The 15,450-nt window shown below is 38.6% G+C and overlaps 1 protein-coding gene across 1 annotated transcript in view; it reads right to left on the reverse strand.

The window, feature by feature from the left end:
* LOC145402703 (uncharacterized) overlaps nt 1–13,515 on the reverse strand; it is an 89,045-nt gene extending 75,530 nt beyond the window's left edge. Inside the window, exons 1-5 of the mRNA XM_080274673.1 lie at nt 13,431–13,515; nt 12,028–12,134; nt 2,292–2,414; nt 1,917–2,137; nt 1,308–1,436 (exon numbers count right to left, since the gene is read on the reverse strand). Of these exons, the coding sequence (XP_080130799.1) occupies nt 1,308–1,436; nt 1,917–2,137; nt 2,292–2,414; nt 12,028–12,134; nt 13,431–13,515 (665 nt within the window). The remainder of the gene's footprint in view (nt 1–1,307; nt 1,437–1,916; nt 2,138–2,291; nt 2,415–12,027; nt 12,135–13,430) is intronic.
* Between the last annotated feature and the right edge of the window lie 1,935 nt (nt 13,516–15,450).

Raw genomic sequence — 15,450 nt, forward strand, 5'->3', positions numbered from 1 at the left:
GTTCTACAGTAAAAATAAACACTTTTCAACATACTCTAGGTTAAAACCCACTATGAATTCAGCAATAATGGAGGCCTAAACGATCCTGCTTGCAACTTTCATACTTCCCTTAAAACTTATTCACCTCTGAGGCTACTACTTTACTGGGCATCTTTTCTTTCCATCCTTACAAAATTAAAAAGAAAATACGTCAATTAGCGGTGGTCCAGCGAAGGTCGGAAGTGAATCATTACTGTCTGGGTGTTCCGGGAGAGAAATGTGTCATCCGCTGTTTATAGCCACTTTGAAAAATAATTTCTGCTCTCGTTGTAATTATTTTTTTTTTGTATAGATTCATACTGCACGATTCTGCATTAGAACTTTAACACTTTTCAACATTCTGTAGCTTAAAATCCACGATGAAAACTGTGTATAAACGTTTTGCCCCCAACTGAGTTTTTCTTAAGATTCGTTAAGCTCTGAGACCATTTTTTTTCTTTTCAGTTTCTGACTGTTGCATAAGATTTCTAGATACATCCTTCCATTCACACCATTTTTTTTTTTTTTTTTTTATGTGCTCGACTCTGGGCATAGGCTTCACGGCCTGCTCCTAAGGCCCAGTAGTCCTCCTACATATCATACACCTCTACATGTCACCACTTCGGCGCTAACACCCACCGTCCATATTGAATACATGCTAGGGCTGTCTCATACGGGACTGGTGTATTGGTATTAGCGGGGGTATTTTTACGACATGTCGGCGGGTCTTCTGGTAGATCAGTAAAGTCTGCTTTTTATGAAATTCAAATCCTTAAACTGTTCCCTGCCCCAGCGAGGATTTGAACCTGGGTCCGGTAGGACCGCAGGCCACCTCTCTACCGATTGAGCCACTGCCTCAGTTATTGAAGTGACCTACCCTTCAGTTTTCACTTATAGTTATCAAAATGTTTATTTATAGCTTACTCAAATTTGGAGGTGCTCTTTCAGAAACTCAGCATTTTATACGTTTGAAAACCTAGATTTCTTAACGATACTACTTCATCTACGCTCCGAAAAACGCTCGGAAAAAGTTATTAGGCATGATTTCTGCCTCAACGCGGGTGCGACTTGGCTAGGTTTATGAAGTATCTTCAATTAGATAAAAATATGGACGGAGACCTTAAGGGTAAAGGCATACATTCTTCACCTTCTTAGTCATAATAAATCACTGATTGTGTTGCCTGCACAAATTTGTGTGTATTTTTTTTTTTTATGAGCAAAAATCTAAGTAGAGTGAAACTAATATGTTCTTCACTATTATGCAGTAATATCTGCTAAAAATATATTACCTTGAATATTTGTCAAAATAAAATGGGGTCGAGGATTTCATGGCAAATCCTTTGCCAGGTGACCAGGTGGCTAATGTCACTGGTTGAGTTCCTGGCAGACTATAGGGCAGGTCAGTGTAAATTTTTACCCTGAAATGAAAATGAAAATTTTTATATTATTTTTCCCAACAGCCTGGATATTACACAGGAATAATTCAAACCTAATGCTAAATACGGTGAAAAATTGAACAGTTAAGCTTGTATCACAGATACAGACACAGTGAAATATACTCAGATCTTAAGTTCATATGCATTTTTGTCTGTATGTGAATGCATTGTTTACCAATACCATCTAAACATTTCTAAACTAATCTCTTCTTGAGGAACTGTACCAAACGTGTTGGTAAATTACTTGTTCACCGTTTCCTTGATATTTTGCATTACATCATCAAGGATGCTTACTGTAAAAGGGACATTCTACTTGCTACTAACGCTTAAAGTCTTAGAAAAAGAGAAAAAGATTAAAACAATAACAAGATTTTCATTATATACCTATATTTAATCCTGGTTATTTATTTGCTTCTTGCAGGACTACCACCGTAAGAGTACCAAAGCATACTTAGCTCTAACCTGAGTGCTGGATTATAAGTACACTGAAGCAGTATGGAGTTGGTCATAGCAAGTGTATTGTGACTGTGTTGGAGGCGATGAAGTGGAAGGTGTGTGAAGACAAGAAGCCTCGTCGACCACACCAGAAGGTGGCCCCTGAGGCACCACTTGGCAAAGGCAGCAAGGAACACTGGATCATCGCTCACTGTTACCACCGTCACTGACCATGACACCTGCCGTAGCTGGGGACGTCACCAGGTACTATTTAGTTCACTGATCTGCTGATCTTAGTGGTAATGTAAGTGACCTCCATCAGGAGTAATATATCTGTGACCCTTCTCCCTTAGCTGTAATGTGAGTGACCTATCCGCCTCAGCAGTAACAGGAGAGACATACCTTGCGAGCTTGGCCAACCACCTGAGAGAGCTGTGCCTGTGTCGCGTTGGCATCCTGGGTGTTCCTTGTGATTTCAAACACACCTACACCCCACGGTGCTGCAACCTCAGCCACATGATCAAGCTACAAACATATTTTAAGAGCATCCATGATAATGCAGATGGCAAAAGACAAATGATGTAAGTAATGGCCAACGGTGTGAAATTAGTTATGTGTGGTCAGAAACTGAAAATTACACATTCATTGTGTCTAAGTAAAACTGAACTGCTAGCTAATAATGAAAGAGTTGTCTAAAGAATGGCTAGCAGCTTTTTCAGTGTGTATGAGTGGCAATGACAGATTCTAAATGTAGATAGGACTACACTGACGGCTGTTGTTAAAGGGTGGTTCGGGATGGCTTGTGCATTTAGATGGAAGATTTGAAAAAAACGAAGACAGTTCATTTCTGTATTAATAAAGAATTTATGGAAGTGTGCAGAGGAACTTGAATTAGTGTTTAAGAAACCAGTTTAGTCTGACATAGACGTGAAAATTGTACAGTAAGGATTTCATGGAAGTGTGTTCTGGTCCACATTACTCTACTGGATACATGACACTGTATGGCATTAATATGAGATGTCAAAGGAGAAAAGTGGATATAAATTTGCTAAGGCTACTTATAGTTTGTACAAAATATAGTAAGAAATAACGAAGATTGTGAAAAGTGTTGATTAAGGATGTCTTTGATGAAAAGTTAGTACTGTGAAACTGGTGTTTGCCGTGAGAACAAATCTAATATCTGTAGTTGTACTCCTGTGATTTGTCCTTATATATATATATTTTTTTTCTTTTTTATCTAGGAGTAGCAAATGGACAATGCTCCATTACCAGGCACGAGAACTTTACACTCCTTGGGAAAACTACCATACTGTTGAGAGTGCGATATCAATTTTTAAGTTTCGATGATGTGTATGGAATGCTCTGGATACTATTCATTCTTACATCTTTCTATCGATTATTTGCCAGTCAGACATTGTAATTAAATTCCCTTCTCTCTCATGGCGGACTAACTGTTTTGGAGGTTTCTGTACATGTTTCAGTGGATATAGTTGGGAAGTGAGCGCCTATTATATTCACTGTGTGTGTGTGTGTGTGTGTGTGTGTGTGTGTGTGTGTGTGTGTGTGTGTGTGACCATACTGATCATCCCACTCTTATTTACATGTTGTGGTTAGTGACGTTAAATATGTAAGACCTCTAAAGGTAGTATCTCACTGAGCGACGAACGTTTGGCGATTACGGCGATTAGCAGTTTGTCACTTTTTCTGACAAATTTTTGGCGACTATACTATTCGCAAGTCAGTGAGAGTCCAAATGCGAATAGTTGATGAATACTTAGCGACATGTTAACGATATTTTGATGAATATTTAGCAAAAAATTGAAGAAAAGTTGAAGAACAGTTGACGAATAGTGGATGAATTCTACGAACAGTCAGTGGCTTTCTCTGCTGAATGTGGCGAACGTAGCGACTGTTTGACAACTGTTTGGAGTACAGTTGACAACAAATTGAAGAATAGTCTGTGAATAGTCCACGAATCCACCTCACACACCCCTCTAGTGGAGCCTACCCTATAAAAAGGGTGGGTTCAAACTGTCCAGCATCATTTTCTTCTGCATCCTCATAGAAATCAGTCTGCCGGGCATCAGGGGCATCAGGGCTATCCTGGGCATCTTGGCATCTTGCTATCCCATCTGACCAGCCTTCCTTCTAGGAATGATTGCCAAAAAATTGATAAAAATCGCAAACGACGTGAACTGTTCGCCAACCGTTCTGAAAATGATTGCCAAACGTTCAGCGCACACACTTTTTATATCGTCACGGTCACATGAACACAGATAATCGCCAACGATGCTCAGAATTCGTCAACTGTTCATCAACTATTCTTCAACTATTCGCTAGTTTTTGTGTTCGCCAACTGTTCATCAACTGGTCGCCAAATATGCATCAACTATTCATGATTTAATCATCAACTATTCTTTAACTATTCACCAACTTTTCTTCAACCTGTCGTCAAAAGGGGTGTTCTGTTAATGTTCGCAAAAAATTCTCAAAAAAATTATGGTGACTACACAATTCGTCAACTATTCTGCAATTATTCTTTAACCATTTTGTGTATTCGCCAACTATTCTGTAATTATTCTTTAACTATTCTTCAGCTATTCGTCACATTCTGGAAGGGGGACAATAGTTGAGGAATATTTGATGATCAAAAAGAACGTTTGCAGACTAGCTGAAGAATAGTTGATGACTGTGGCGCATATTTACAGACCATTTTGCGAAAAGTCATGTTCGCCAAAGGTTCTTGGTAATGTTGAACAGGTTCAAAATTTCCTCGGATGGTCGGCGAACGTTTGGTGAGCATGGCGAGCACTTGAAGAATATTTACAGAACTTTTAAAGAATAATTGACGATTCTGGCGAATGTCTGAAAATGCCTATTTGCTGTTTTTGCCAACGTTTCGCAACCCCAGTGAGATACCCACTTAAATAATTGAGAAATCTTTACTCATAAACTTAATCTGAGTTCCAAACGTCATCTGTGAAATGAACGGCATATCCATTTAGGGTTTAACCCGCCCCATCCTGACGTTTTCTGGGCAGTGGTACGCCCCAGTCCCGACATTTTTGGACCTTTTTTTTTTAGGCTCAAACATTCGCTTTTGGTGTGAAACATCGAAAATTCATAGAGAAATCGCTCACTTTAGGTTTAAAATACTCGATCCAGATACGAGTACCTCCTTACCTGACTGGGTTTTCTAACAGGCCGGCACCAAAGAAAACGAGTTCTATGGGAGGGTAACTATTTTATCCACTCATAAACAGTATTTATTTATTTACTTGGTACGAATTTATATGTAGCACAAGAGTATATTGGTTTTCAAACAGTAATATTGGCATTATAAGCATTGTTTCACTCACTCATCACCATTCATGACCTTTTTTTCCCACATTACCTGATCATCATTTCTGACTGTTTTTTTCCTCTGCTATGTAAACTATGTCCTCCACATTGTCATCGATTGGGGAAAAATTCTGGCCCTGAATGTCTTTATTGGCCAGGTCACTGGTAACAGGTGAATTGCTGAGATGGTGGCGTGCAGGAGGGGGGAGAGGTTATGCGGTGTAAGGCATTGTCCCTGCTTGGCATCTTGTAGAGGAATAGAGGAAGGTGTCCCGTGTATACGTGCCAAAAATCACTCGCAAATATTGAAAATTGTGCAAATTAGGGACCTTGCAATGTTGCCGCGTTAATTTACGTCTCTGGGATATAAGTGCACATCATGTGAGGACGTGAATTCACGTCTCTGGGACGGGGCGGGTTAAGGGCAAGTGTCACGTAGAAGTTCGGTTATTGTCTTTTTATCCCTGTCTTCATATACATTTTGAGGGGATCATTCCCTGTATTTAATAATGAACAAAAATAAATAATTGGCTAACTCCTGCTGTCCATATATTTGGTAGCATTTTCTTTCTTTCATTCTTGGAGTCTTGTAGTCTTGTATTCTTGTTTAATTGTGGCAGGCACTTCTACCTTTCAGAATTGACCAACTCCGACTAAACCTGGATGCAATGACCAGCCTATGACCTAGTTCTGTATGGTTGGTAGGTAACTAGGCGTTGCCTAGGTACGGCCAAAAAAACGTTTCTTTCGTAATTCTCACTTTTTGATCTATAGAAGATAACTCATGGGCATAGAAATTTCTGACTTGTTTAGGTGTAATCTTGAGGCAATTCCCTATCTGAAGTGTTCCATCCATTTATCTCTTTCTCCATTGTTTGCGAGTGGCAGCCCCGTGAAGATTGGTCCTAGCATCCCTAGTTGTCTTGTTTATTTGTTGCAGGTACTTCTACCCTTCATAATTAACCGATTCTGACCAAACCTGGACACAATGACCAACGTATGACCTACCTGTGTCCGCAGGGTATGTTATTCTACTACTCATTGCCTACTAACAGCCCCTTTAGCCCCTCCGTGGCAGTGGATCTGGAAATTGTGGGGAACCAGTGGCTGATCGCGGCACCATGTTTTCAATTTTCGAAAATCGATTTATTAGTCTGACCAAACTGAAGAGAAACATCTGCTGCACCTGGCGATGCAATTTTTAGCTTCCTAAACCTATGCTTCACAATGAAGTGCAAAAATCTCGAAAAATAACCTGACAAATGCCGGTGAAAACTAAGCAGATGAGTGAAAAAACGTTGCACTAAGAAACATCCATATCTTCATTCAAGAAAAATTTAAATAGTGCTGAAATGGTTTGAAATGACTAGACATGTGTATTGCGAATAAAATCAGCACATAATATGGGAAATTTCATTTAAAATATTTTTTTTCCTTTAAGTTTATTGTATTTATGCAAGTATCGAGTTATTTCTGTTGTCAGGGTGGTTTAGTCTGTGTCCAAAGAGAGGTGAGAGATGGTATTTTTAGACTATAATTAGATTAGGTCCCACTTCTGGGTGTACAGGCTGAACCACAATGGCGCACTTAGAGCTTCCCATCATCATCTACCGGTTTATTCTTAAATAATTCTTACTTCTGTATTTTTATTTCATCGTTCTTTTCTAGGTTACTGTATTAACTGTGTTAACTGACACTTTATTTTGATTGGTTGGATGGAGTATGGTTGACTTATGTAAAGCTGAGCATTTTTATCCCCACCGGTATTCACCAGTGTAATGCTGGAAAGAATGTTATCCCACCAATCGACACCAGTGTAACGGTAAGAATTTACTATCCCCACCGTTATTGTTCATCTAGTGTAATGCTAGATATATTTATAATCTTACCTGTTGTTGGTACTGATCAACTCATCCGTGGATAATATAAGTGGTACTCGACTTAGTATAGTAGATGGTAAATATTTAAGAAAAGAAAGAATTGCGGTAGCGTTTGTAGTTTTTGGCCGAGCTTAGATTTAATCAGTACCACAGGTGGTCGTCGTTCCCTCAGCGAAGGAATCTTGAATTGGAAGGGGAGTGAATTAAGCTTGGGGACTTAATTCCCTTGATTAGGTACACTAAGAAAATAAGAAAAGATATATACTTGACTCTACTTTAATAATTTTATGCTAATTTCCACAAAACATTTTTAATTACATGACCCTTTTTAGTATGAGAGAAGATTGTACAAGTTACCAGGGTTTTGGATGATCATTCCTCCAACATTATTACCAGGCGAAAACCATGTAATACATACAAGCGATGTATGAAGTCATTGTACCATATTTTCTTTTTGTCAGTTACTCTTGGGCTCGACAATAGCCTCAAGACAGGGACCTTTTTACGAGCATGGGTTGTCTTTTCAGGCTGGCATAGCCTCGAACCAATAAGAATGATTACTCGTGTTCATTTTCATCCATATAATATACTCTCATCATATAATTCTCTAGAATCCAATATCAATTCAGGACTATTTACAGTTCATAATCATCATTGCTATATAATCACTAAAAAAACATAATCACTCGGGCTTGTTTAGCCTCGAGGAATAATTCAGAAAAGAAACATACCACTAAGAATTCGTAATCACTCGGGCTTATTTAGCCTCGAGGTACTATTCAAACATTGTACAATCACTAAGAATACATAATCACTCGGGCTTGTTTAGCCTCGAGGTTCATTTCAAAATTACATCATTGCTCACAGTCACTAAGTTCCCTTCCACGCTCCTAACTTCCTTAGTTACAAGCAAGAAAACGGTTAATGGTTTGAATTACGCTCTTCCGTTACCAGATTACATCACTTTCAAATTTCTATTTCTTATTTACAAAATAAAATTCACTTGATAGATCAATAATACTAATACATTTGGGTTATATAATAATAATTCATGGATAGTGTAATGTGTGTATGCTCAAGTCCTTGGTCAATACTATGGGAAAAACGTCGTGCTCACACTGACGTCGCCGGTGTCTGGGGGACTGAACAAACGTCCATTAGATACGACACCTGGGGCTCGAGTGACTACGTTAAACTCTCAACAATATTACTTCATATAGTCCATAACAAGTAAGGATTAAACAAAGAAAAAGAGGGTGAGGAAGAAGAAATGTGGTCGGCTCACCTGAACAAACGTCCATTAGATACGACGTCTGGGGCTCGAGTGACTACGTTGGGAAACCACTGCTTAGTCAAATGAGATGGTGTTTTTGAAATATGGTGGGTTTCAATTCTCTTTACAATTTATTTAGCAGTGCACCCATGATGCCAGGACTTTTGATTGAATTGGGGAAAATTTGGGATTCATTCCTTACTCAATTTAGATACTGATTCTATCACTATCTCAATTTGAATCTGAGAGCAGCTCATGCCATCTAGTGACGGCCAAGATAAACGGGACTTTAAATCTTCACAAATGACATTATTTAGGCCTTTTGGACTGTTAATCTTACATATTTGGGTTCTAGCAGCTTCACTAGCAAACATTTCACAACTAGGTTACGGAAAGAATTGTATATTCATCATTATTCTGTTTAAGGTTTAAACTCGGCGCCCAATAACGACAAGAAAAGCTGCACGGATCTGTTATTCATTACTCGACTTGACTGAGGAATTCCCATAGCTCAACATCCACAATTACATCACCCACTGCATAGATACAGAGATACATACATATAAAAATAGTTAACCCTACATTAATCATTAACATATGAATTACTACTTAGGATAGGAACTTATAAACTAATATTCAGGTTACACCCTATCTAACTTAAAATTACAGTACTACTAAACACATACATATCAAATGTGTGGCACTACACGGCTCCCACGTTCGGAAAACAAATTTTACCCAAGTCAATTTTCTGTGACATGTGCATGGATGGAATGTTGTTACTCTTATAACTGCTATGAACACTTTGAATTTGGAATACTTTCCCCACAATCGGTGGCACCTGTCGGTCCACATTAAACACCTGTTGCGTACCTCGGAAGGTCGCTTTCTCACTACATTAGGAGGTATGATCACTCCTAACTCGAGATGTTATGAGGGAATTTATGCCCCAGTCAGCCTCAGGTTTTGGAGGATAGCTTGTCACTCACCTGAGCTCGACAGGGTCTCTCGAGAGTGAGATCACCACGGGAGGTGCTTCCTTCCACTCTTCCATTCGCAATCACATTCACTCTGTCCTTTTGTTTCCAGCTTTCCGCCCGCAAGAGGTGAGCGCTCATTCTGTCCTGAAGACTCCACTACCTCACAAACCGTGCTAACTGTAAGGTGAGGGGATTATATACTCCCCTCGAAGTAAGGCACTTCCTGGTTCCAACAGGAACTCTTCTCTCTTTTCCTTTTTACACCCTCTCCTCGGGGATGAGTCCACCCGGAACATAACTTTAAGCAGTTATGTTTCACAACATTCGTCACATGCACTTATCTACTTTTCTATGAGCCTCCGAGGGGCATTCCTCACTCGCGGTGGTAATCGCTCATCTTCGGGCTCCGGGGCGAGCTCCTGTTGCAACGGTTCTAAGAGCCATTCCTCGGTTCTGTAATATGGTTTTACCTTTTCAGCAGCCCTTTGTATTTTTTTTCCACTAAATACATTTTCAATGATATAAACACTTCCATCTAGCAGCACTTCAATCACTTTATACGGGCCGTCCCATTTGGCATTCAGTTTTCTACAGGTACCCGACTGTATGGTCTCTTTTTTCGCCCACACCAAGCTATTGATTCCAACCTTCTGTGCTCTCCTCCGCTGTCCAGGACGATACCTCGTGACGTCCCAAAATCGATGAAGTATTGCCCAAGACAGTGTATGATGTTTTGTGTATGTTTGTCTCTGGGTAACATTTGTTTAGAGAACATATAATTACCTAACCCTTAACATTCTAAGCTAGAAGGAAAAGTAAAGAATTAGCACTAGCTTATGAAACATGGAAATATCAAGACGAGAGGTAGGACAGAAGAGCAGAAGAGGACAGTAAGGAGACAGACTGGAGATAAAAAGGCCCCCTTTAGTCGCCTCTTACGACAAGCAGGGATACTGGGGAAGTATTCTTTCCCCCCTTCCCCAGGGGTAAGACCAACTAGTACACTATTTGAACCTCATTACTACCAGGATGTTCTGAATATAGAGTGGCGGAGATATTTGGGAATGATCAACCAATGCTACCCTTAGCATTCTCACTTCTTTTTGCTCTTCACTTCCCTTCACTTTCTCACCAACGCCACTAATTTGGGAACGATGAGTATCCCACCGCTATTGCCACCAGTGTAAAGCTGAGCATTTTTATCCCCACCGGTATTCACCAGTGTAATGCTGGAAAGAATGTTATCCCACCAATCGGCACCAGTGTAACGGTAAGAATTTACTATCCCCACCGTTATTGTTCATCCAGTGTAATGCTAGATATATTTATAATCTTACCTGTTGTTGGTACTGATCAACTCATCCATGGATAATATAAGTGGTACTCGACTTAGTATAGTAGATGGTAAATATTTAAGAAAAGAAAGAATTGTGGTAGCGTTTGTAGTTTTTGGCCGAGCTTAGATTTAATCAGTACCACAGGTGGTCGTCGTTCCCTCAGCGAAGGAATCTTGAATTGGAAGGGGAGTGAATTAAGCTTGGGGACTTAATTCCCTTGATTAGGTACACTAAGAAAATAAGAAAAGTTATATACTTGACTCTACTTTAATAATTTTATGCTAATTTCCACAAAACATTTTTAATTACATGACCCTTTTTAGTATGAGAGAAGATTGTTTAAGGTTTAAACTCGGCGCCCAATAATGACAAGAAAAGCTGCGTGGATCTGTTATTCATTACTCGACTTGACTGAGGAATTCCCATAGCTCAACATCCACAATTACATCACCCACTGCATAGATACAGAGATACATACATATAAAAATAGTTAACCCTACATTAATCATTAACATATGAATTACTAATTATGATAGGAACTTATAAACTAATATTCAGGTTACACCCTATCTAACTTAAAATTACAGTACTACTAAACACATACATATCAAATGTGTGGCACTACACTTACACTTCCTGCACCAGCAAACATCTCTGGTCACAGCTCCACCCACAGACACATGCAATCAGTGGAAATGGTAATGTTGGTCTTCTCGACTAATACTAAAACACCTTTATTGTTAGACATTTTTGCATGTGCATGACATACTTTGTCTTCTGCAGCCCAATATCAACACAATGGAATGGCGTGGGGATGATACTTGCAACTCTGCAAATCTACACATATGTGCGTTTGTTGGCCAGGCCTAGTGTCATGTGTCCTGGTACTACAGAAGGCACCAATAGAATCATTCTTCGTCAGCTGCGTATTTTTGCATTTAATTAATCTTTTGTTGCATTCATTTTTTAACTCTCTTTTGATGTATTGTGTGAATATATTTAACTATACATCATCAAGCTGTTATAAATCACTACAGTAATGAAATATTTTTATTGCATCAGTTTGTGCTGGTATCTTAGTAACCAGTGCTGTGTGATCAAGTTCATTTATTGATCTGGCTAAAGACCTTTACTGCACATGACTGAGTTTATCATTTAAAAAAATGTTAGTTTTTACTGCTGATTTTAACCAGCTTTTGCATCATATTGATGTGCAGTCTTAGTGTTCGGTGCTTACAACCCCATTCCCGTTGAGGACATTATTTTTAAGTTCGGAACAATCTTTTCAGTAGGCAATATTGTTTCACCTTGTTAACGTAACCTTACCAGTGAGCATTTGTCAGTGATGAGAATAACAAAGTCCCCGTGTTGTGGAGCAGCTTCAAGCAAGGCGTTCAGTAAATTCACAGTCACTGCTGCCCTGCCATCCTCATCTGTACTGAGAAGTTAACCTCATGAATGCGGTGATTTTTTAAAAGCATTAATATGGTTTCCCCTGAATATTTTGTTTGGTATATGAGAGAGTTTTCGAACTGGAGGCGTTACATTTAGACTAAATCTGCTCTTTTATTCCTAAAATTTAATAACCCCATTGACTTGGTTATCAGGAGACAAAAATATCGATAGGAATATGTCATATTCGTTTGCAATTCAGTTGATAACTAATGAAACAGTTATTGAAAGTCACTAATCATCGGGCAGTCATTTCATTGTATATTATTATTTCAGTAAACGGTGCATTTTCTCTTAACCTGCCGTGTGCCAGCTATTTTTAGTTCTATGGGTCACCCCAGTGCCAGCCATTTTTCAACCTTTTTCTTTTTTTGGCTAAAATGATATATTTTGATGTGGAAACAACGAATATCGCCATTAAAATGCTCACTGAGGCTTGGAAATGAGTTTTATTGAGTCCTGCATACACGTGTACAGGTATAGCCGCTCTCTCATGCTCACCACGTACGTGAGAGAAAGCCGTTTTCTATGTAAGGTATATTCAGATATTTATGCTGGGAAGGTATAGCAAGTTTCAGTACACTTTTCTGATTACTTATTACTTCAGCATCTATCATAATTTGCGTGTCTTTCTCACTGTGAATGCATTATCTTGCACTTACTTGAAGACAGGTACAACATGACTTCATTACGTACAGTCCTGGCACTTACAAGATGGTATTTACAACTTGACTTCGCTATATAGTCTTTACACTTACAAGAAAATATTTAGAACTTACACTTACATGAAAATAGTTACAAAATGCATTCACTATGTACAGCAATGGGTGAGGCACACAGGCAGAGTGAGGCAGAGCAAGCATGAGGGGGAAGGGAGTGAGTGAGTTTATGGCCTTGACAGCCTGGGGGATGGTAGAGGAACAGTTACCTTACATGCCTGCCAATTTTTACTCGTGAATCTTGAAAAATGCGGTCACAGTGAAGTTGTTTATTTTAGATCGTTTTAAAACGGCACTGGCACTGGCTGCAGAATGGTCAGACCATTTTAAAATGGCACTGGCATGCGGCGGGTTAAGCTTATTTATGCTATAGGTAATATTTTTCACCTTGTGTGTTTTTTTATTTTAGTTTGAAAATGGAGGGTTTATATATGGCCCTGAATGTTTCCTTAACTTCCATGCATTTACCTTAAGCTAAATAAGAATGGACAATAGCATGAATAGAACAGAAAAATGTGTCATCATAGTTATATAGTTAAGATGTATGTACTCACTCACCAACAGTAGAAATATTGGCAGCAACACCAAGGCAGAAGTTGACGGCAAGCAGGGTGAGGGCCAGTGTGGTGGTTGCATTTGTCATTTCTGCAGGAGGACAATTCTTGTAAAATATAGTCGTATTCTCGTTGCATTAAGAGACTTCATGGTGCCAACTTCTTGGAGATTTATTTTTCACCCTACTGCCCATTATCTTGTTCTTAATGTTTCAAGATGATTTTTTCCAGCTTAAGTAGAGACATCAGGTTTGAAGGGATGAAATAAAACTGATTCTACTCACGTTACTACAAACGGTCTCCCTAGGCAGCAAAAGAAGAAGAAAAGAAAGAAAGGAAAAGAAAGTTGAGATAAGGAAGAAAGAAAGATTGGGCATGTCAAAAAAATAAAAGTAACCGAATCCGAGAATTAAGGTACTGTACTGTATTTTGCCACTGCGTCATTTCACATAATATTAATGACTCGATAATAAAAATCTTGGAAAAAATTAAGGAAGAAAAATCTCTTCGGCAAAAGTATTACTCTTTTCTTATAATTTCTTAGTAAGAAATAACCTCCAAGTCTTTAGTCAGGTCACATACTGTGTTTCAAACTAAATAAATATAAAGGAGAAACTACGAGCATATAAATAACCTTAAATTATTTATTATACTTATTAATCGCAAGTTAAATAATTTAACGTCCACCTAAACTTCCACCCACTTTAAAATATTCCGTTACCATCGAAATCACTTACATTAAGATATTTACCAAAACTATTAAACATTCATCATGGGCTCAAGTATTATGGAATGAAAACAATAGCACTGGCTGTTTCACGATCGTCTTCATCTACAATATGTTTTTCTTGTTATCTCAGCGGTCAATTGGGTTTTCTTTGGTGAATTTCTAGTAAGTTTTTTTTTTTTTTTTTTGAGGAAGCTATGTTTATGTAAATTCTTCACTGAATGAAGTTTTCTTTGTTTAATCTTATATTAATGTCAATTAGGCCGATATTCTTGTCAAAGCAATAAAGGATTTCTGTTGTCCCAAATATTTCGATTGTCTTGCATGAAGTAGGGATTTGGTGAAAATATCGCCTTTCTCTCTTTTTTTTTTTTTTTTTGTTCAGAAAATGACCATAGGAAGAAAAACGAATGAAATACGAAAAAGAAAACTCTATACACCAGCCTACAGGTGTCCTCGAGGCATGTAATGAAACGGAATATTTGGACTTGAACTGTTCTGGATTGAAGTTTTGTGCGAAACTAATCTATGGACGTGAATTCCAGAGAAACCGATCTGGAATAAAGGAATTTTGGTAGGCAGAATTCCTGTAATATAGCAGTGTGGCGGTCAAGTCACTAACAATGCTAGACGCCCGTGTAACACGAGGGATGGCGTGGAGAGGTAGAACAATGGTTTCAAATTCATTTGAGCATTTACCATAAATGTATCTGTAAAACGATGGAAGGATGGCCTCATTAATTCTTCTCTGTAGGGAAGGTAGTTCGTTTGTAATTGTCGGGTTATTAATAATTCTTTTAGCGTTGCTTTGAGTTTTTTTTTTTTTTATTGTTTTAGTCCATCTTCCCACACTCACTGCACAAGGGTGAGCAATACTGGAGCTGAGAGCGCACATGACTCTTCTAAAATAAGCTGACTGCTCGTCAGTGAAGAAGTTACAGACTCTTTCCGATAATCCTGGTTTCTTTGAGGCAGTTTTAGCAAGTGATCTAACGTGAGAGGTACTGTTATGCGAAACAACAAGAATTTCAATACTGTTAGAGTTAGGAATATTGGTTGCAAAGAAAGTAATACAAAATATAGGCAATATTTGTCACTAGGTAATCATTCCATTGAAGAAGACAGTATTATTTGTTCCCGATTTGTGATCTTGGATAAGTTTTGGTTTATGGAGACTGTTGTGCTGAGTTGGGAGTTAAAATATATCAGACTCTGAAAAGGTGATTTACGAGTAAAGAACTTTGCAGTGTTGCATCATCTCCATGTGTGTGAATGGGATCATGGGTGACACACAAGA

Source organism: Coenobita brevimanus, chromosome 58 (genome assembly GCF_032717465.1).
Source record: "Coenobita brevimanus isolate Jiangsu-jjx chromosome 58, ASM3271746v2, whole genome shotgun sequence".
Taxonomy (NCBI): Eukaryota; Metazoa; Arthropoda; class Malacostraca; order Decapoda; family Coenobitidae; genus Coenobita; species Coenobita brevimanus.